At 41.4% G+C, this 23806-nt stretch overlaps 1 protein-coding gene across 5 annotated transcripts in view; it reads right to left on the reverse strand.

Annotated features, from left to right (window-relative positions):
* The window catches only part of Virma (vir like m6A methyltransferase associated), a 73358-nt gene that overhangs the window by 21655 nt on the left and 27897 nt on the right, over positions 1 to 23806 (reverse strand). For 3 of the 5 annotated variants that reach the window (XM_006974937.4, XM_076563888.1, XM_076563889.1), the window contains exons 7-15: positions 23348 to 23620; positions 16806 to 17946; positions 10209 to 10697; positions 8502 to 8656; positions 7027 to 7109; positions 3009 to 3102; positions 2326 to 2870; positions 1585 to 1820; positions 740 to 992 (exon numbers count right to left, since the gene is read on the reverse strand). In XM_006974937.4, coding sequence (XP_006974999.2) covers positions 740 to 992; positions 1585 to 1820; positions 2326 to 2870; positions 3009 to 3102; positions 7027 to 7109; positions 8502 to 8656; positions 10209 to 10697; positions 16806 to 17946; positions 23348 to 23620 — 3269 coding nt within the window. Of the gene's footprint in view, positions 1 to 739; positions 993 to 1584; positions 1821 to 2325; positions 2871 to 3008; positions 3103 to 7026; positions 7110 to 8501; positions 8657 to 10208; positions 10704 to 12642; positions 12790 to 16805; positions 17947 to 23347; positions 23621 to 23806 lie in introns of all 5 variants that reach the window. The other 2 variants (XM_076563890.1, XM_015993835.3) reach the window with 2 other exon arrangements.

Consider the following 23806-nt stretch of genomic DNA (forward strand, 5'->3'; position numbering starts at 1 on the left):
TGGCATGAGCATTTTGACTAGCAAAACTGCACTGACACGTGGAAATGTTCTCTAAAGATCTCAAACAATGGAAATAGATAGAATTTCTGTCTCATGAAACTATAAACAAGTCAACAATACAAACAGCAGGAGAAAAGCACTACTGGTCAAGAGCAGCTGTGAGCACTGGTCAGAACACACTAGGGCTGCGGCGACTCCCGCTGCTTCTCAGTTGTCCAAAGGAAGCAGGCATGTGGTACACACTGCCATCCCAGCACTTGGGAGATGGAGGGAAACCAGTAATTCAAGGTCAGCCCTGGCCTCACAGCAAGCTTGGGGCTACAAAAGACATAGTCTCAAAAGATTAACCATACAAAGAAATTATTCTCACATTGACTTAACCAATATCAAAGTTACAAAACTGAAGAATGCCTTCATACATAGTAATATAATTAGGAAGGAAAGTAATACAGTAAATATTAATTAGCAAAAAAAAGTACTGAAAATTAGCACAAAAACAATTACCTAAGGTGGCAATACTACCACAAAAGGCAACATCTCCTCAGAGACCCAAAAGCTAAGCCAGAGAGAACTATGATGCAATAGATTGGCTTGCTTTTCTTCCACATACCAAACTTACTTCCTATACAGCCCAGGAGTGATACAGCACAGGCAAGCTCTTTGCTCCCAGCCAAGATTTACAAAACACAGCACTCAAGCACACATCAACATACACACTGATGATAAAAAAACTGAATACCTGGTCACAGAGAGACTGCAAAATGGATGTGACATATTCCACACACTGCTGTCGAATAACACTGTCCCCAGGAGACCGTACCAAAGCTAAAAGATCCTGGAATATCTCTGCGTATCTTTCATCGCCTTTAATAGTTCCGTTAATTAGATGTAAAATAGCTAATTTACAAGCTTTGTGTGAAGCCAGAGCATCGAGGAGAGCAAGCAACCTGGTGGTCTGGCTAGTGTACTGCTTTTCTTTATCTTCTGAAGTGCTGAAATAAAACCAATGCAGTCAGTAAACAAGCTGCTGGATTTTAAAGGCATCATTTAACATTTTCTATATCCAGTCACACAAGTTTTGCATAAAATATACATCTCATTCCTTGGATAAAATGATAATTTTATAAATGAAGATCTTTGATAATATAGTTCACCTTTTAGAACTGCAAAACTGCGACAGGAAGGTGACTCTCATCAAGTAAAGGCACCTTTGGAACAACCCTAGTGACCTGAGTTCAAACCCCAGACCTCATGAAGGAAGGAAAAAAAGCAACTATAGAGTTGTCCTGACCACACACACATAAGCATGTATATGCACACATGTACATATTACACAATAATAATAAGTTAAAAAAAAACGCCAAATCAAGACCTTCAACCTAACTTGCATATGAAATGAGGAGATAGTCTTCTAAAGAAAATAATTTACATGTGTTAATTTATGCATACATGTGTGCATGTGTGTGTATTTACACATCCATATGTTACCTGAGCCTACTAAACCCTAGTTTCCAAATTATGTAAAGGAGGGTATCTGTGTCAAGAGCAACTTGAGGAAAACTTCTTAAGGTGTAATGAAAATACCTTTGCAAGTCTTCTACAATCAAATCCAACACAGTTCTCATGATCAGAAGAGCAGTTGGAGATGCAAGGTCACACAACTGAACACAAATACGCCGTAACATATGTTGAATGGGCTGGCAGGTTGTGCCAGAGAAAGAACGAACTATTTCTTGGAGCAACTTTGCTTGAACATGAAGGTGCATGCTCCACAATTTTCGGGTGTTGAGTGCCACTGATATATCATGTGGCTCAATAACCTGTTAAAAAAGTATAACGTGTATGTACATAGATTTTTAATATTTATTATAGTCGCAAAACTGTTCAGGAAGAACTGTTATAAAAAGAACACCTTTACTGCATGCTTAAAACATAATTTGCTATTACATAAACAACTGTTTGCATTCAACAAATCTAAAAAAAAAAACATTGTTCTTAGGTTGGCAGTCAGTTGAGCAGAGTCCATTGGTGAAGCAATCTAATTGGCAAATTCTAGAACACGATAGAGAGGAGAAAAAAAGATTTGAAATAACAGGAAAATATAAGTACAAGCATATACAAAAACATAACCAAACTCACTTTGACAACAGGTATTTAAAATGTTACCCCACATTTCCAACTTGCTCCAGTCTCATCTCGCCCTCCACTCAGGTACTCTGTCTTTGGGAAGGAGGATGGAGACTTGCTTGGATTTGACCAGCATCCCTGGCTTTATCTAAGGAGCTAGTGCAGTCATTACAAGATGCATGTGATAGGAAGTGATACCTGCGTGGTCTGCATGGGCAAGGGAAGAGGCAGCAGCTCTGAGAGGAGAATGAGTCCAGAGAAGAAGCCTTCCGGAACCTTCAAGATGGAAGAGAGCACTTCCTTTAACATTAAAGACCAAGTATTATTAGCCAGGGTCTCTTCAGAGATTGTGAGCTTTTCATTAACTCCTTGTGTAAAAGTCAGTAAGATATCAATGATATCGTTCTGAATTTTCTGCTCATCACTATCCAAACGACCTGAGAGAGGGATAGAGCACAGGAGCATGTGTAAAGTAACAAGTGCTGAAGGAACACGCATGTCCTTAAACTCAAAGGATCCACCTCTCAGGAGCTCCGTCAGCATAGTTTTAAGAAGAGTGAGCGTGCAGCGAGCCACTGAAATAGTAGTAACCCTGTGAAGGGTAGTCCCCATGTTCACATGGAGCCTCCAAGGCTGCGTCAAAATAGTGTTCAGTTTTTGCAGAACCCGAATAAAGGTGTCCATTCCTTCAGCAGAAAAAAGCTGAATAACAGCAAGGTTCCATTTCAGGTCCTTCTGTTGACCTTTAGATAGGATAAGGAAGGAATAAGAAAGAACTAATTACTTACATGCTAATAATCGAGAATATTTTAGACAGTTCATAAATTATAGTTACACTAGGTTTAAAGTATGGCATTTTCAAAGTATATTAATTCTATTACCTTCAACGGGAGGCGGCGGACAGGCCACATTACAGAGAACACGTAAGGCAGTGGTAAGGCCAACTCCTTCTGCAGTCATCAAGTTATCAATATTCTTCAAAAAATAAAAGCAGACAAGGTTAAGGTAGTCGGAAAATATGAGCCTCTAGAGGTAGACTCTGTGCTTGCATGTGTGAGATCCTAGGTTTAGTCCTCAGCAGAAAGCTTTAGGTGCACACCATTTACACTTCAGCATGTTTTAAGCTGGTGGTGCATACCTTCAATGCCAGCAGCCCTCAGGAGGCTGAAGTAAGGATGACAGTGGCGAGTTTGAGGCTAGCCTTGGGTTACAGAGTGAGTTCCAAGGCAGCCAGGGTTAGACACAGTACCCTGTCTCAAAAAATACACGAGCAAACAAGAGACAGCATATAAGAAAAACCCTAGTACTAAAGAATTTTATGTAAATTATTTCACCTTGGGTACATTTTTTCTTACAGATTTTTCATTTTTTTAAATTTTTTAAATGATTTATTTTTATTTTATGTGCACTGGGGGTTTGTTTGCATGTATGTGTGTGTGTCAAATCCCCTGGAACTAGAGTTAGGCAGTTGTGAGCTGCAGTGTGGGTGCTGGGGATTGAACCTGGGTCCTCTGAAAGAGCAGCCAGTGCATCATAGGGACATTTTGTACTGTACAATATTATGTAAAGAAAGATCAAATATAATACATTTGCATAGTCCTAGTACTAAAACAAAGCCAGCAAATAGAAACCTAAGACTCGGGAGGCAGAGGTAAGTGAATCTCTGTGAGTTTGAGGCCAACCTGGTCTACAAAGTGAGTTCCAGGAAAGGCTCTAAAAAGCTACAGAGAAACCCAGTCGGGGGGCGGGGGGGGGGGGGAGGTTTAAAATAAACCGTGCAGTGGTGGTGCATACCTTTAATCCCAGCATTTGGGAGGCAGAGGCGGGCTCTATGAGTTTGAGGCCAGCCTGGGCTACAAAATGAGTTCCAGGACACCCAGGCTGTTACACAGAGAAACCCTGTCTTGAAAACCAAAAACATAAAACAAAACAATAATTTAAAATAACCTTTTTTCTGTATTCCCATTTTATATTATCTTCTCTCACAAACAAAGCAATGATAATGCTGACAGCTGAGCTCTTGTGTTCCTGGGTTGTGTTGCTGTTTTTGTTTTGAGCCCAGGTGTCACTGGGATGCCGGATTAGCCAGGAGCTTTAGTTCTGCTCCCTCTGCCTCCTAAGTGGCTAGAATTGCAAGCATGCACCATTGTTCTAGACTGAATTTGAAAAGCCCATGGTTACTAAACCTTTATCGAGACTTAGCGGGGAATCTTGGAACATTTATAGACTAAATAGCATTCATTTTTTAAAATGCAGACACCAAAAAGAAGAGAAAAGGGGTTGGGGATTTAGCTCAGTGGTAGAGCGCTTGCCTAGCAAGCGCAAGGCCCTGGGTTCGGTCCTCAGCTCTGGAAAAAAAAAAAGAAGACTACGAGAAAAGACAAGAAATGTAACTGTTTTCTGTATTTAACGGCTGACTACGTTTTGTTTGCAAACACCAAATAGTTTTGTTTACAATTGTAGCTTTCACAGACTAACATTATAAATAAGTTTATAACTTGAAAAAAGTTACACTAAATGATTTAAGTATCCCAACTTCTAAGTCTCAGGGCATAAGCTTTAAAAACAAACAAAAAAATCTAGTCTCCCTAATATGCTTCCATTTCCCATTGCCCTTTTCCCTCCACTTTTTTCTTGCAGTTCTATAAATTACTGAGACAACAAGAAATCCTAAGTTTCAACATTGGATCAACTGTGTTTAGCATATCTTAGGATAGGAATTACTTATAATATCAAAATTAACAGGACAATGATCTGAACAGGGTGTGGTGGTACATGACTGTAATCTTAGGACTCAGGTAGAGGTCAAAGTTCTAGAACCAGATCTTATCTCAAAACAAACACCAAATAGAGATAAATATAAAGTTATGTAAAAATCAAAGTTTTGTTTTTGTTGTTTTGGTTTTTTGAGATAGGGTCTCATGTAGCCCAGGCTAGCCTCAAACTCACTATGTAGCTGAGGACAACTCTGGACTGACCCTTACAGGTGTGGACGACCACACCCGGTGTACATGGTTCTGGGAATGGAAGCCAGAACATTCTAGGCGAGCACTCTGCCAACTGAGCTACCCTCCCTAGCACGGTTTCCTGTGCAGTCTCTGCTGGCTTCCAACCTGCAATCCTTTGCCTCAGCCATCCCAGTGCTGAGACTACAAGTATGCACCACCACGCCCAATTTGAAATTTTAAATTATAGAACATAATTCAATTTCTTTTCTTTTTCCTCTTTCCTTCCCTTTCTCATGTAGCCTGGGCTGCCTTGAATTACTATGTAGTAGAGGATAACCTTAACTCCTGATCCTTCTGCCCTCCCTTCTGGAGCTGGGATTGCAGGCACATACAACAACAGGCATGTGTAATTCAATTTCTAGAACTAAACTTCTTATTAAATACTGTAGTTCAAATCACCTTACTGCACATGTCATCAAAAATCACCCTGCCATGTCCACATAAACAGAACACACAATCAGTCTGAGTTTACAGAGCGTTAATTACTAATGAATGAAAAAGAAAACATTAGGTTTCACCTGCCATTTACAACACTGTTAAGAACACAATGGCATCAAAGGAGACAGAATATTCCTAAGAGCCAGGCATGGTGGTATCCACCTTTAATCCCAGAACTCAGGAAGCAGGGCCAGGCCAATCTCTGTAAGTTCCAGGCTGGTTTGGTCTACACAGTAAGTTATAGGCCAGCAAAGGCTGGCTACACAGTGAGACCTTGTCTATAAAGAAAAAAACAAAATCAAAAACCCAATCTACAAATATATATATATATATTCTTAAGAGACACAGAAGGAAAAGAAGACAAGAAGGAACCACTGCAACAGCAAGATCTGAGGCAGATAACTCTAAATACCTTGATATTACTTCAAAATAGCAGCAAACGGTCAATACACACAAAGTACTTTAATAATATGCTACAAATGCAAAACCAAGGGGGCTTTCGCTCTCATACACAACCACACAGAGCTCCTCAGCTGAACAGTAGGGATAACTCAGTCTGTACTGATGTAGTGTCAAATGTTTGTATCTATGCCTTCAGCCCGTCTTGAACAGTAGGGATAATTTGGTCTATACTGATGTAGTGTCAAATGTTTGTATCTATGCCTTCAGCCCGTCTTGAACAGTAGGGATAATTCGGTCTATACTGATGTAGTGTCAAATGTTTGTATCTATGCCTTCAGCCCGTCTTGAACAGTAGGGATAATTCGGTCTATACTGATGTAGTGTCAAATGTTTGTATCTATGCCTTCAGCCCGTCTTGCTATGCTGTACACTGGGTCAAGTAAGAAGAAAAAGAAAAAAAACTTCCAAGATTAATGGTGAATGTACCATTTCTTTTATTATGAAATATTCATGAATTTTTCAGTATTACTATTATGAAACATAGATTTCACAGATTTCACCTATAATGTCACTATCCAAAATTAATTAACAGAGAGAACAGGTCCACACGGGAATTATCTGGAATTGGTTATCTCAATTTTCACCTAAACATTCTGAGTTAAATTATTTCATTAATTCAGGTTTAGGATACCATTAGCATTTAACTTGAAATGTTTTTGTAGTGCCTAGGAGACAACTTGGCAGATAAAAGCTTTCCAGGAAGCCTGGTGATTTTTGTTCCATCCCTGGACTCCGTGTGGTGGAAGAGAGAACCAACTCCCACAAGCTGTCTTCTGACCTCCATACAAGGAGTAACTCGGATTTAAACAGCATCATATGCATGTGTGTTCATGGACATGATTATCTACATCCAAGTATCAAATATTGTACTACAAGTTAAAGGGGCCAGTCAAGGCCATGACTTCTACATTATCTAGAAAGTAACTTCAATATTATAACTATGTATCATCACAGTTTCACAACAATCAAAGCCCTTTTAACTTTTACTTACCTGTTTAACATATTCAATTAGATTTGGGATGCAGTTAATTTCAAATCTGAGGTTTTTCAGAGGTTCAAGCCACTTGCCAAGTTCTTAGAAACAAAAAGAATAATCTATGATATTTTTAAATGGAAGTCTTTATAATAAAACATTTCTCCCCAAAGGAAAACATCACATCTGCAATCATTTCAATTATCTAGATTTTACAAAAGGATGAACTCTGGTGTCTAAAATCTTTTTCTGTTTTTAGGCTAGGTCTCACACTATACCCCAAATTGGCCTCAAATTCATGATCTTCCTGTCTAAGCCTCCCAAGTGCTAGGATTCAGGAACGTACCGCAAAGCCCACTTCCTGCATATAATTCTTTACATGTGCTTTAAATAAAATGAAAACAGAGCCTTACTATGTATGCTGACTCAAAACTTAGTGATGACTATTAGTTATCTGAATGCTTATCCAGTCTACCTAATTAAAACAAATTTATTGTGGTAGCCAATGAAAACACTAAAACAAGATTTATAAATATGATTATAAACCAATATAATGCAGCATTATATATATATATATTTCCCCCTAACAGACTCAAGTTATGAAGAGACTTTAGTTGAGTAACCCTTCTTCCTTTAACAGGAAATTTCCCTTTTGTCTTTTCTTTTGGGTGTTACTGGGTTAGATTAAACCTGGGCTGTCATGCATGCTGAGAAATACCTGAACATTGAGCTGTATCACTAGCCTGATTTTGTCAACTTTTTAACTTGTCATTTTAAAATCAACTACTTTTAAAAGTAGTCCAATGTACTAATCAGCAGTAAGTAGTCTTGTAAGTTACCTCAGAACAGTGCAAACACATAAATGTAGCAAAACACGCAGAAACAAAACTAGAGCAAAAACTGAACTTGCAGTTTCTCCTGTTCATTCTCACTGCCTCGTCTATCCTGACAGCCAGACCACTATTAGGCACTTTCAAACTTTCTCATTCATATTCTAAAACCCTTAATGAAACCTTAAGTTTTCTAAACTCTTTTCCTAAAAGGCAACCCAAGAAATTAAAAACAGGTTGAAGAGATGGGTTCAGTGGGCAAGGTGTCTGCTGTGCAAAGCATGAGGAACTCGGTTCAGATCTGGGACACTCATGAAAAAGCCAGGCATGGTGTAAACAGATGTCACACACCTGTAACACAACCACTGGTGTGGCAGACAGATGTATCTCAGGGGCTTGCTAGCCAGCCACACTAGTTAAAACGGCAAGCTCCAGGTTCAGTGAAAGACCTTGTCTCAAAAAAATGAAGTGGATAGCAGTTAAGAAAGACACCGGATGTCATCTTCTACCCTCAAGACCTATGTATGAATACACATGAATGCACACCCACACCCATGCACACCACAGGAACATACACACAAACATGAAAAGGCAATGATTACAAGAATCCAGCCTTTTTTCCTCACGCATCACAAGTGTTTAAAATGACTCCAGGTACCATACCTTGCAACTTAGCATTATTTTCATCTGCTTTACAAAGCTTCAAGAGAGATGCTGCATGCTGTTCGAGCATCTGGACATCACTGGAAGACTGAACCACCACCAAAATAAGTATGCATGCATAGTTATAAGCTACTGACTTCTTAGACTTGGAATCACTGAAATAAAATAAGGTTTTTAAGTGTGGGGTATAAAAATACTTTTTCAGGAATAATTTTAAACATTTTTTGGTATGTTGTTTTAAAGAGATCAAGGAAATTTACAATCCAACACTATCAACATTACCTAATTTCCTGAAAATAAAGAATTAGATGTCATACTTCACTTTCGAGTCCCCTGAAAAGAGTATTAACAGTTGTCCCTCAGTATCCATGGAGTACTGGTCCCAGGACCCCCACAGATACCAAAGTTCATGGAGCCATCATTCCCTTGGCACAGTATCACATATGTGCACATCTTCCCATCTACTTTAAATCAACTCCAGACTACTTGGGATACTTAACACAATGTAAATATTATGTGAAGAGCTGTTGCATTGTTTACAGAAAAAAGACAAGAAAAGAAGCTTGCACATATTCAGTGCTGACACTCTCACTATATGATTCACACTGGCCTGAAACTCACTATGTAGCAAAAGATGGCTTCAAATTCACAATCCTCTTTCCTCAGCCTCCCAAGTACTGGGATTACAGACATGTGCCACCATGCCAGGCTTAGATCCATGTCTCTCATGGACATTTTTTTTTTCCTGAGATAGGGTCTTGTTCTGTAGACCAAATTGCCCTCAAATTTATAGGTCTGCTCCAACATGCCCAAGCGATCTAAATATTTCTGATTCATTGTGAGTTGAGTATACAGAAACAGAACCCATAGGTAAGGAGAGACAACTGGATACAAAAACAAACTCAGAAACATCCCAGAGGAAAGTAAAATTCACAAGAACAAATGAACAATGGGATACTAACAAGCATGTTTCATTAACAATGAGTATTAGGAAGTGTGTTTCACTGGTCTCCTTGAACATCTCCATCAAACCCTGAAAACAGGAACAACTGTGATCATCGACCGACCTCACTCATCTTCCATTCCAGAATCACTAAGACCGTCTACACAGGCAGAGAGGCACTGCAGTCGGGCGGGGTTGGACCAAGTCCCCATCGAGAAGGCAGCTACCACTATGTCACTGTCTTGCATGACACTGAACACGCCCCACCTTGTCTGCTTTTCCATGACATAAGCTAGGAGAAGAGCAGGCCTCTCTTCTCATAGCCAAAATCCTCGGCCCTATTTGGCAGCTCTTTATATCATTATCTTCCTCAATTCTCTCACTGACCCAAAGCAATTCCAAAATCAGCACGGATGGTTCAGAAAACAGACAGTAAGAGAGTGCAGGCATTGCACTTCAGGCATCTATTTCTGGGCTTTAAGATTCCTTTCTACACAGGCAAAGGGATACTGTAAGAAGGTAGGTAACTGAAAGAAGCTGCAAAAAGCCCACAGCAATGCTTACTGGCCACATCACAGAGGTTCCTGCTAGTCTAATTTTTAATTAGCATAATATGTTATGACAAAGGATATATATATACGTATCTTTAGAAATACATACATATGTGTATATACCAAAAGAGACTTCTTTTGTAAAGAATCTACCCCATTAGTGATCTAGTTCTCTAATGTAATTGAGAGTTGACGGAGTAAGTAGAAAATTACCCGAGGGCTTCTTTGGAATAGTACTCCATCAGAGTAATGAGACTTTGAAGGTTTTTGTCAAGGCTGAAAACATGGCCCACAGCTGATCTTCCCACAGGATTAAAAGTAATCAAATAAAGATTGTGGAGGGTGCCTAGGAGATCTGAGTGGTCAGTTTCTTCACTGGCTGTACAACGCTGGAAATGGCTGAACAGCTCTGTAATACACTGCAGAGTCTGAGTTGAGTCCTGCAGCCACAAGGCAAATGCATCATCAACTCCATCAGACTGAAGACCTTCCTCTTCATCTTGATCATAGAGGTGGCACAGAGCTCGGATCAGTAAGTTTGTTGCTTCATATTCTGACATAAAAAAGAGAAGGCCCTTTTGTGACTGTGCAAGAAACTTTAAAACATCCTTTGTGGCTTGCAGTACACCAGGGTGGGCACTTGTTATTGGAATCGACAGGAGCAAGGTGACCAACTCCAAGAAGTGGTGGCTGTGAAGGTACCTATGGAAGTCAAGTGAGACATTTCAGGTAGGTGCAAAGCATTCCTCACAACTCAAAATCACAAGACCAGACAAAGTAAACAGGTGAATGGTGTTAATCCTCACCCTCAGAAATACAGTTTCCCCATAAATGGAAACAACTTTAACAATGTGAACACCAACTCTCCTCGGTGGTGTCAAATGAAAGCAGAAGTTCTGAACAGTCAACAGACTCTCAAAATGACTGATGACAGGTTTTCTTTACTTAGTCATCACTGATTCTGATTCCTGTTTCTAAGCCATATCTACCAAATGCTCCTTTTTCACTACAGTCTCACTGTACTTCACAGAATACCACTTTGTACACATTAGTGTATCCAGGGGATATACTGTCTACATAGTACAGAAACACCTCATGGATTTAGATTTACTATAGATATGAGTTAGTATCACCAGAGAAAAATACTACAAATGATAAATTGCAGCATGTAAGTACTTACTACTAAACACAGACTTTTGGTTTGTTTTGTTTTCTACACCAAATCTAAGAACTATTCCTTTTTTATTTTGAGTCAGGGTCTCAGGTTGGCCTCAAACTCGCTATGCAGCCCAAGATAACTTCAAATTCACAGCAATCCTTCTGCTCAACCAAGTGATGGGATTCCTAGTGCCAGTCACTGGCTTCAGAATTATGTCTTTTTAAAAGAGAGAGAGAGGGAGAGGGAGAGGGAGAGGGAGAGGGAGAGGGAGAGGGAGAGGGAGAGGGAGAGGGAGAGGGAGAGGGAGAGGGAGAGGGAGAGGGAGAGGGAGGGAGGGGAGGGAGGGAGGGAGGGAGAGGGAGGGAGGGAGAGGGAGGGAGAGGGAGGGAGAGGGAGGGGGAGGGAGGGAGAGGGAGGGAGGGAGAGGGAGGGAGAGGGAGGGAGAGGGAGGGAGGGAGAGGGAGGGAGAGGGAGAGACAGAGAGAGAAAGAAAGTGAGTTGAAATCAGAGGACAACCTGAGAGCTGGTTCTCTCCTTCCATTATGTGTGTTCTGGGGATCAAACTGAAGCCTCCAGGCTTAGTGGCAAGTGCCTTTACCTACTGGGTCATCTTGCCAGCCAGCCCCAGAACTCTTCTTAGGATATACAACAGTTTTTTTAAAGACTGATTTTTAATGATGTGCCTCTGTGCGTGTCTGTGTGTGAATCCACACATGTGGGTGTAGGTCTATGAGGTGACCTGAGGTGCCAGCACCAATGGATTCCCTGGGAGAAGGAGTTACTGGCAGCTGTGAGCAGGTTCCTCGGATGCTGGGAATCAAGCAGGTCCTCCAAAAGGGCAGTATAAGCTCGTAACCGCTGAGCCAGTTCTCCAGCCCCCAGTATACATCGTTTCAGGAGGAAAGCAGGTAAAATGTACCCACGACTACAAAACAGACGTAAATGTTACTGACAACTTTTACTGGTGTTTGTTTGTTTGTTTGTTTGTTGAAATAGGGTACAGCACTGTAGATCCAGGCTGGCCTAACAATATGTAGGCAAAGTTGATTTCAGACATGTGGCAATCCTCCTGCCCCTGCTTCATGAATGCTGGGATTATAATGCGCCACCATTCCTCGATAAACTCTTCTAAAATCGTATTTTTTAGAAATGAAGCTTAAAGAGTTTCAGGGTGAAAACAAACAAACAAACAAACAAACAAACAAAAACAGGAAAAAAATGTTTTTCCCAAAAAAAATTTTGAAATGGGAAAGAATTTAAAAAAGATTAGCTTAATGTACATTTGTTATCTTGAGTATGGAAAAGTATTTTAATTCCTTAAATTTGAAAGTGTGACACTTCACACATGTAGTCACTACACATGGTGATACAACAGCTTCTGGAAACTCCTGTTGAACTATTACTAATAAGTAGATGAAAAGTCAGAATTTATACTTATCAAAAACTAATAATGAGGTTAAATTTTTAAGGTTTAGTTTTACTTTGTGTGTATGGGTGTTTGGCCTACATCTATATCTGTGCACCATGTGTGTGCAGTGTCCACAGAGGCCACAAGAGGACATCAGAGCCTCTGGAACTGGAGTTACAGATAGTTGTGAGCCACCATGTGGGTGCTGGGAACTGAACCCAGGTCCTCTAGAAGAGGACAAGTACTATTAACCACTGAGTCATCCCTCCATGCCCTAAAATGAACTCTTTAATCCTTTCACTGCTTAAACTGGGGCTTCCAGAATATTTTTATTATAATATTCATGACAATTATTCATGAATATCACAGTATTCATAATAAACACCCTCAGTGACTACTACCTATTGTAAACACCAAGATGACTCAAAATGACAAAATTACCCTAAGTATATCCTTAACTTCCTTATAAACTGCCTGGAAAGTAGTTAACACAGCAAGCCTCACATGGCTATCTCTACAAAGACCCACTTTGTAAGTTTGGCTCTTGGCCAATATCTGTGAACCTGGATTTCACAGAAACCTACTCCCCCAAAAGTTAAGGATGGCTCACCATGTCTAAGTTATGTATGCAAACAAAATAGTTTATGCAAAATATCTGCTTCTTGTCTAGACATAGAGAATTCGGAACACTATAGGTAGTGAATTGATTCCTAGGTGCCAACTAGTTTGACATATTTATTTCACATTGCACAGATATATCCAAACAGCATCTTAATTGTTTCTAAAGCCTCAGTGTCAAGTTTCTACCTTGAGCAGTGAACACACTAGTGTGATATAGCCTGTTCCTGGGAGTCAAGCAGGTCCCAAACAAGGCACTGAGGCTCTCAGACTGTGACTAGGTGCCTTACTCCTTTGCAAGCATACCTTGAGCCCTTGCTGAGTACAGTTGCACGCTGAGTCCTATGAGTCCTGCTAGAAAAAAACTGGGGTGTGGTGATGTATTGTGTCCCCCAATATATTGTGCACCCTAATAAAACTTACCTGAGAATCAGAGGAAAAAAACAGCCACTATATTAAACATAGAAGTCAGGTAGTAGTAGCACATGCCTTTAATTCTAGCATTCAGGAGGTAGAGATCCATCCGGACCTGTAAACTCAAGGCCACACTGGGAACAGAGCCAGGCATGTTCCAATGTTAGTTAACCATAAAGGTCTGGAGTCCTGTACAGACAGACAGGAAGTGACAGAGCTGGGCAGAAAGAGAAAGTGATGAGGCTGGACGGAGAGAGGAAGTGAGATAGTAGAACAGAAAGGCATATAGGTGTGGGTAAACAGGAAGTAAGTCTTTTTGGAGACTGAGACGTCAGTAAGGTGAGGTTGGCTGTGGTTGTCCTATTCCTCTGATCTCTCAGTTTTCACCCCAATATCTGGCTCCAGGTTTTTATTAATAAGACTGTTGAGCTATCCATCCTACACTGGGGCTAATTTTGTGGACCCTCAAATGTATTGTTAGATCCTTTCTGTCACTTTAAAGTAATCCTTCCAAAACGTTAATGATTCTCTTTCCAAGATTTCTGACTCCTGATGTACAAGTTCCTGTCACTAAAATCATAGTTGCAACCTTACCTTGACTAGGAAGCTCCAAATGCTGTTTGTTAGCTCCTTCTCACAGTCTCTTACCTATGAAGTCCCATGCTGGAAGTTACTCCCTCATAGTCTCCATGACAGCACAGTATTTGGTCTTCCCTTCTTGGTACATACCACTATAAGCCAAATAGCATCCAGTACCCTGATCTTAGAATTGCTGATTTACCCAGTGATTTCAGTGACTTTTCTGTCATAATCATCTTGCAGCATAAAATTTCAGAACACTACTTTAAGCAAATCTGCTACTCCAAATAGTCAGTATCTTCCTAATTCCCAAAATACAGCCCAAATTCCTCCACACAGCATCCAAGCCCTTCATCTCCTCCTCTACATACAGAGTGAGGAGGGATAGCTAATTACTCCTTTCTCCTCAGGAACTGAAGCAGCACTTTCTTGCCCTCACTCAGTTCCTCAGCCCACATCAAGACACTTTATCCCTCGTACTCCATTAGAAATGGAGTTAGCAGTAACAATCCTCAGTCCTTCGGTGTGTCTCTCCATATTACAAAAGTAATTGTATTTGCACACTTACATGGTTTCTACTCTCCTGCCAAAGCCAAAGTCTCCCTTTTAATACTGGACTTCTTTCTAGACAGTCTCACGAAGTAGCACTGGCTGGCCTGGAACTTGTTATGTACTTTCAGGCTGGCCTTGAACTCAGAGCTCCAACTGCCTCTGCCTCTCAAGTGACGAGATTAAAGGCACGCACCACCACATCTGACCTCATCTCCTAGCACACCCTGTTCCAGCAATTGTCTCTTCCTCCCACATCATATACACCTCCCTCCTCACTGAGTTATAAAACCTGTCATTCTTCCCAGTTTACAAATGTGCTGTGCTTTCTCAGTCCAGAAAAATGAAATAAAAATATGCCTTTCTGACCACAACACACCTTTCTGACTGTTACCTTATTTCTTTATTTTTTAAGACAGGCTCTCACAGCCCAGACTGGCCTCAAACTCACTAATATTTATAATCTTCCTGTCTCTACCTCTCAAGTGCAGGAATTACATTCCAAGAATGGAACCCAGGGCTTCCCAAGCTAAGCAAGGACCTACCAACTGAGCTCCATCTCCAGGCCCCACACCCTCACTGTTCGTGGCTTTGTGATTGAGTATCTGAGCAGAACAACCCCCACTACTTCCAGCCACGTCCTCCTTCTCAGCTTGCCCACACTTTAGCTCCTACTGTTACAGGTAAAAACTACTCGCCCAAAGTTCTAACCGCAATCTCACTCCAAAACTCACCACGTGAATTCCATCCTTACTTTTATAACCTCTCACGTAGACTTGGCTAAGAGACCACTCCTGGCTTCCTGAGCCTATTTTCTTCTCTGGTTTCTGGCTTTGTTAACTGTGCTGCCATCATCCTTGATTCTCATTTTAACTTGTTTGTCTTTGAAGTATCCTACTCTGCTATCAGCTGGCACATCAGTGCTCCCCAGTGTTCCATCACTGACCTCTCACGGTTCGGTCTGGGTGGGTTGGCAGTACCTGGCCTCACGTGTTTGGTTGGTCCTGTTACCTTTCTCAGAGCTTTCTTGAAAGCCATGAGACTGCTCAGACCACAGGGAAGAGAAGCTCAGGAGCACAGGAGTTACAGTGCCCAGTAGCCAGTCTTCAACCTCAGAGGAAAAGAACGGGTGAACAAGGCCCCGTCTGCATCATTCAGTGGGATAGGAGGGGACATATTTAGCCAGGTCTCAGAGGATCCACAGTGAGCCCCATTTATCCACAATAAAAAGTATCCTAACACTTCCTTTATTAGCTTTTTTTCCTCTCCGGATCTTCCTCTTCCCAAAATAAGCTCTCAGACCAGAGCCTCCACAGAAGACTTTGGGCTTTGTTTTAGGGAAAGTAAAATAGGCCTGGACAACTTCAGCTAAACCAGGAATGGACAAGTACAGATTCTGGAGCAGACAAGTGCCTACTTACTACCAATGCATTTGTTCCAAAGCAAGACAAAAACCAGTCATAGAATAAGAAAAGGTCTGCCTTTCCGTTAGATGTTAGTTCAGACATTATAAGCAAAATGCCAGAAGACAACATTTCAAACAGTAAAACTCTGTCGTGGATTAGTAAAAACCTAATGTGGTTGGATCACTGTATGAGGTCCTAACAATGGCAAAATTATATTATTACCTAATTTGAAAGACAGATGGCAGAAAGAAGTGATCAACATCAAAGATACATTATCAGGACCACAAAACTACACTGGCAACACCCAATTACCTTACACGGCCCAGGAGCAGTGAAGTAAAGGGGTTAGAGAAGGGGTTTTCTCCTCCTACGCCGCCCCCCTGTTCTGCCCTGTCTCAGGAGGTGGGCCGGCTTTCGCTTACTTTGCCTATAGACATGCTGAAACAAGCACTGTTCTTATTTACAATCACCAGAGTTCCTAATTCCACTGTAAACACCAACACAATGGAGGTTCATTCAAACTAATGTATTGCTGAGTTTGCTACTGAATACCTATTCAGAAATACCAAAGAGCCTTACACAGCTATGCACGGCACATGAATAGGAAAAAAAATCACCACATAAAATTACCTCCAGAGATTTGTGAAGTATCTTTCCCAAGACCAAGTATATCTTACCTAAAGAGAACAGGGTATGGGTCATCCCTCTCCGGAGGTCCAGTAATTCGTGCTATTGTTGGAAAAGACTTAACAGGCGGCTGGATCATTGTATGAGGTGCAGTTTCCATTAAATGAAAAACCTCCTCTAAGAGACTAATAAGCTTTTCTATTTCACCTTCACTTATATTTGAGGATTCCAAAAGGTCCATGTCCACGGAAGCTTCCACTTCGTTCTCATAATCTGGATTTGTTCGCTCGAGTCCAGCATCTGGGTCATGATCAGGTTCACTGTGGTTAGGAACAGACGAAGTCTTCTCTGCTATATGGTCACCAAGTCTTTTGATCTCTGACAAGATCTCATAGAAGTGGCATTTTTGCAGAACAGCTGAGCCAGCGGTGACAACCCTCACAGTCTGATCTAGAAGTATGAGCTCCAGCAGTTTTTGATAGCCACTCTTCTCACTCTGGGTGCCTCTTAAGAAGGCCTCCATCCCCTCTGTCATGCTAACGACACTGTCCAAAGCTTTAAAAGCGTTTAACTTAAGGGAAGATGAGACATGGTCAGCAAACAGGAGGTCAAACAGTGCACTGATCACTCCTGCCTGCAGCAACTCTGTGACTCCCAGAGCCCCACACTCTGCTAACGAAGACACCAGCTTGGTCCCGGCTTTGAGCTGACGGACATTTAAGGCTATGGGCTGGCGAAAGGCTACTTGTAAATTTAAAGCTTGCATTGTCCAGTCTACCAACTGACCAAGAGAGTCTTGTTTTATGTTTTTCAACTGCAAATAGCTTAACCCTTTTACAATCAAACTCGGAACCTCCTCTAGCGCCGTCACCCACTTTGCGCCCCTGTCTTCGCGATACAGATCCAGCAGTTCGGTTAACTTCACCGAGGCTTCTATCGCCCCTGAATTTTCTTTATCTGGACCCTGATCCTTCATTCTGCTGATCTCAATTTCAAAAGTAGTCTTATATGGGCAGCTGAAATACAAAAGTGGCACTAGTTCCCTGTCATACGGGTCATATGTCATGGGAGGAACAGACGCCAGGTCTTCTGGAGTGTACTCAACATCAAAGTTTGGATACTTAAAAGTTTCACGTTCCAAGTCGGCAATTCCATCTTCATCACTCGAGATCTGCTCATAACCATCATCCCCTAAAAAAAAGTATAAAGAGCATCTCAGTACTCCATCTCTCTCTCTTTTTTTTTTTTTTTTTCTGAGACAGGGTTTCTCTGTGTAGCTTTATGCCTTTCCTGGAACTCACTTTGTAGACCAGGCTGGCCTCGAACTTACAGAGATCCTCCTGCCTCTGCCTCCTGAGTGCTGGGATTAAAGGCGTGTGCCACCACCGCCCAGCCCATCCCTCTTATTTACTGTAGCATGAACACTGATTGACATAAGTTTAAAGAGCATTTAAGTACTACATCATTCTTATTTATTGCATAAACTCTGATTGATCAATAACCTTTTTTATGGTAAACCAAGCATTCTGAAAGACTGATTTCCTCATTAAAAAAAAAAAAGAAAAGAAAAAAGAAAAAAATCAACTTTTGCTCCCACTCATAACAAGAATTGACAACATTTATAATCTGTAATAGGATAATTATTGATAAGCTTATTAACAAATTCTTCCATTATGCATGTTAAGCTTATAATTAATTCTGTGATGACACCTTTTCCTGACAGAAATAAAATTAGAAACTGAAAATAACAAAAACACCTCTCCTAGAAGGGAAGAAATTAAGCTTCACATTCTGAAACATTTAAATTTTTTAACATTATTTTTAATTTTGTATGTGTCTGTGTTTGGGTATGTGCACATGAGTGCCCAAGGAAGCCAGAGCTGTCAGATACCCCGGCTGGAGTTACAGGCAGTTCTGAACTGCCCAATGGGGGTTCTGGGAACCAAACTTGGGTGCTCTGCAAGAGGAGCTCATGCTTTTAACCACTGAGCCATCTCTCCAGGCTCTTTCAAGCTGCAGAACACACTGACTGACTGACTGACGGACTTAGTTCTCGGGGTTGGGGCCATGTGTCACTGCACATGTAGAGAGAGGAGAGGACAAGTGGCACCAGGCAGTCCTCTCCTTCTCCTTGGGATGGAACTCAGAGCATCAGGTTGGGCAGCAAGTGCCTTTACTTGCTGAGCCATCTTGCAGACCCAAGATTTAATTGACTTCTATTCATTTATTTATTTACATTTATTTACTTGAGATGAAGCCTCATTATGTAGATCAGGCTGACCTGGAATGCACAGAGCTCTGTCTGCCTCTGCCTTCTGGGTACTGGGATTAAAAATGTGTGCCACCATGCCCAGCCCAAAGTTATTTTTAAGGTTAAAACACCAAAAATTAGTGGTAAAATTAAGAAAGACTACTGCATGCCAGGCATGGTACTCGGTGCCTGTAATGCCAGTACTTAAAAGGTAAGAGGACTGCTGTGAGTGCCAGGCCAGCCCTGGGCTACACATCAGCACTCTGTCTCAGGGCTGGAGATAAGACTCACAGGCTGTCCAAGTCCCACTGCCAGTGCCCACATGGTGGCTCACAACCACCCAGTTCCAAGGGATCTGACACCTTCTGCCTCTGTGGACACTGTATGCATGTGGTACACAGACGTGCATGCAGACAAAATACCTAGACACACAAAATAAAAATAACTTTTTAAAAGACTGTATCGAAAAAAAGGAGGAGGGAGACTGAGGAGATGGCTCAGTTGGTAACGTATCTGCCACTCACGCACAAGAATCTGAATGCCGACACCCAGCACCCATGGAAAAAAACAAAGAATAAAGGAAGGGGAGACGGTTCAGTGGAGGCTGGACAGGTATGAGCACCAGAGTTTGGGTACCCAGAACCCATGTAAATGTTAGGGTGCAGTCACATGCATCAATAACCCCAACAATGAGGGTAAGGATGGCAGAGACAGGTGGATCCTAGGGGTAGCTAGCCAGTCAGTCTAGCCAACAGTGGGCTCCAGGTTTACTCAGACACCATGTTTTAAAAAATAAGGTTAGAAAGTGAACACACAGCCGGGCGGTGGTGGCGCACACCTTTAATCCCAGCACTCGGGAGGCAGAGCCAGGAGGATCTCTGTGAGTTCGAGGCCAGCCTGGGCTACCAAGTGAGCTCCAGGAAAGGTGCAAAGCTACGCAGAGAAACCCTGTCTCGAAAAAACAAAAAACAAAAAACAAAAAGAAAGAAAGTGAACACACACACACACACACACACACACACACACACACACACGCCTGCGCGTGCACACTCAAGGGCTAGGGAAGCTGGGTCAGTGGTAAAGCACTTGTCATTCAAGCCTCAGAACCTGAGTTCAGAATAAAGCCCAGAACCCACATAAGGCTGGACCTCATGCTCCTTCATCAGGATGGGAAGGGAACACAAAAGAATCCCTGAAATGTGTGGGCCAGTTGGCCTCGAGTATGTAAAGCTGTGAACAAGAACCCGTCTCAAAGTAGAAGACAAGAACCTAAGCTTGTCCTGTGACAATCACATACACACCTATTCTCAAACACACAACATACATACACACACATGCAAAGATAAAGGAAAGAGAACACTGTAATTACAAGATGAAGGATTTTCAAGAAAAAATATTGTAGGGAGCTGATGCTCATATATCTTTTCCAGAGGACAAGAGTTCAGTTCCCAGCACCCATATAAGAGGCTCACAACTACTTGTAACTCCAGTTTCAGGGGATCCAATGCCATCTTCTGGACTCTTGGAGAACCTGCACTCATGCGAACTTACCCATACACAGACACACAGACATACACAGAATTAAAACTAAAATAAATATTTAGCTGGACACGGTGGCATACTCCTTTAACCCTAACACTCAGGATGCAGAGACAGGTGGAGCTCTGTTTATTGGAGGGCAGCCTGGTCTACATAGTGAGTTCTATGACAGCCAGGGCTATATAGTGAAATCCTGTTTAAAAAATAAAAGCCCAAAAGGCTAGATTGTTTCATGCATATTTTCTTGCTGAGTGGATTTGATGGATCAAATACACTATGAAAAACAACACAAGCAAAAGCTAAGTTTTACCTAAGCAAAGCTTTCTTTTATTATTATGTTTTGTTGTTTACTTTATGTGTGTATGTCAAGAATGAACCCAGAGTCTCATAAATGCTATGCAAGTGTTCTACCCATGACCTACAGCCCCCAGCCTTTTGCATTTCAAACTGCTATGTGACCCAGGCAGCCTCCAATCTACAAACGTCCTGACCCAGCCACCTGAAAAACACCATCATTCCCAGCTTAAAATAAAGCCACACCTTTAACCCCCGAGTGGGAGATAGAGACAGATGGAACTCTGAGAGTTCAAGGCCAGCTGGTCTACAGAGTGAGTTCCAGGACAGCCAAGGCTATACAGAGAAACCCTGTCTTGAAAAACCAAAACAAATAAATAAATTAAATAAAGCTTCTTTTGTTAATCACAAAATAGGAAAAGTTTTTTTTCTCTGTATCAAAACAGAATTAAAGACAAAGACATAGGTAGGTCTTATTTCCTAACAATACTGGAGTCTACTTACAAAAAAGTAAAAATGGGCTGGGTGGTGGAGGCACACGTGCCTTTTATTTTAGCACTCGGTTGGCAGAGGCAGGCAGATCTCTGTGAGTAAGAGGCTGAGAGGACCAAGCAGACACCCTAACAGGCTGCTCAGTCTTCTCTCAGAGAAATAGGCCTTGGCCCCTGCTTTATGGAACAAAGCAGGCAGTTTCTGAGGAAGACACACAAACAAAGGACAATTAATCACTGGTACCCCAACAACAGGGACAAGGGAGATAGGACACACCAAGCCTGGGCCATTGAGCCAGCCCCCACAGTTAGTACATGCTAGACCAGCCAGCCTCCACAGCAGCTCAAGGACAAGGCCAGCTCAAAGAAAACTGTACCCTGACCAGCCTCTAACTAGCCTTGGCCAATAAGAACACACTGATATGATTGTCACTTGCTTGAGCCAATCATATCTAAACTAAGTGCCCTATAACCTCACCTTGGCTATGCTTAAAAGGAGCCCACACATTTTTCTCAGGGTCTTCGCCATTTTGCTTTTGTGTAGGATGGACAGCCCCAGTATACTGAATAATAAATGCTCTTGCTGATTGCATACATGGATGGTGGTCTTTTGTGGGACTTCTCCAGAACCCTAACAGAGGCCAGCCTGCTCTATAGAATTAGTTCCAGGACACCCAGGGCTACAGAGAAGAAAACCTGTCTCAAAAAAAAAAAATCAAAGAAAAAGTAAAAATGGCCCGAAAAAGAAAATGTTTCCAGAAAATTACTCCAGTCCTCGTGACATTCCTTTGTTTACCATTAGCAACAAACGCATGAGAAAATGAGTCTCTGGGATCTGACTCTCAAAACAAGCTGAACACATTATAAGTCAAGTTGTCCTGCTTAGGAAAACTACTAGATGAAATGTAACTATCTGCCAGTCATACACAAGAAATATAAAAAACGATTACTTGGCAATCTGGGAATGGAGGAAGCTAAAAAGAAGTATCACTTAATAATTTAATTATGTGTATATCTTACAAAAAATAGTGAGAGTGAGGGTTGTTTTACAATTACAGAGACATTTGTGAGCTCACAAATGAGAGTAGCGATTTAGCTCACAAATGCCCCTGTAATGCTAAAACAACCCTCACTATTTTTTTAAAGCCAAGACAGAGATTGTCAACAACCCTCACTATTTTTTTTAGAGCCAAGGCAGATTGTCACTTTGTATAAACATTTAGTATTGCATGTCATTTCTTGGCAAATTAAAAATTTAAGATATTTGAGTTAACTGACCAATCCTCAATCACACAACATTCTCAAACACACAACATACATACACATACATGCAAAGGTAGAAAAGGAAAAAGAACATTGTAATTACAGGATGAAGGATTTTCAGAAAAAAATATTGTAGGAGGCTGATGCTCATACATCTTCTACAGAGAACCAGAGTTCAGTTTCCAGCACACGTATCAGGGGCTCACAACCACCTATAACTCAATTAACCAATTAGCCAAATTAATAACCAATTAACTCAAATATCTCACTTTTTGTTTTTAAAGGAAAACTCAAACCTAATCAAAGGATTGCACCATTCAGCCACATATACTTATAACTGAGCTACACAGCTTATAAACTAGACAAATTTCTAAAAATACCATAACATGTTGTTAAAGTATCTCTGTGCCATCTATCTTTAGAAAGTTGGCCCAGCTTATGATACATCATTGCTTACTCTAAAAATAGCCTACTTTGAGATCCTGCTTCCCTGGCTAATGCTCATGATATCAAGCAGCAACTCATGCATAAGCCAAATAAAACCTCTCCCCAGGGAGACGACAGAGTCAGGCACTTTAGGCTGGTTAGTTAAAGACAAGAAACCTCATTTGCTGTCATGTCTTATGGCCAAATTACACAACTGACAGAGAGAGCTCTTCAAACTCACTTACCACTACTGTAAACTCTGCAATGCTCAAAGCAACATGTAGTTAGTGTCTAGTACTTAAATCAAAAGTCCTAGCTAAAATCCCACCTTCACCTTCTTCATCCTCTTCACCTTCTTCCTCTTCTTCTTCCTCCTCATCATCAGGGATACTGTCTACTGTATGGCAGTCATCCTCATCTTCATCCTCTTCTTCCTCTACATCCACATCATCTTCATCATCCTCTCCTTCTTCTTGCTGTTCCTCTTCTACTTCCCCTTCATCAGAATACTGACCCTCCTGGGGGACGGAATTCCGATCTGGAGAAATGGGCTCAAAGTAGTCCTCTCTATGGGGAACATCCTCTTCTTTGTCACCAGACACTGAAAAAATGAGATTGAAAGCCGATTATTCAATGGTTTAAACTCACAAGCCAAAAGGACTGGAGCCTACAGCCACACAATGCATGTTGGATGTTTTAGCACACAAATGCCCTTTTTAAAGGATGGCGGACTATTAACCTGAGACTGCTATGGTGACATATGCTTCCAATCCTAGCACTTGGGAAA

The sequence above is a fragment of the Peromyscus maniculatus genome, chromosome 2 (assembly GCF_049852395.1).
Source record: "Peromyscus maniculatus bairdii isolate BWxNUB_F1_BW_parent chromosome 2, HU_Pman_BW_mat_3.1, whole genome shotgun sequence".
NCBI lineage: Eukaryota > Metazoa > Chordata > Mammalia > Rodentia > Cricetidae > Peromyscus > Peromyscus maniculatus.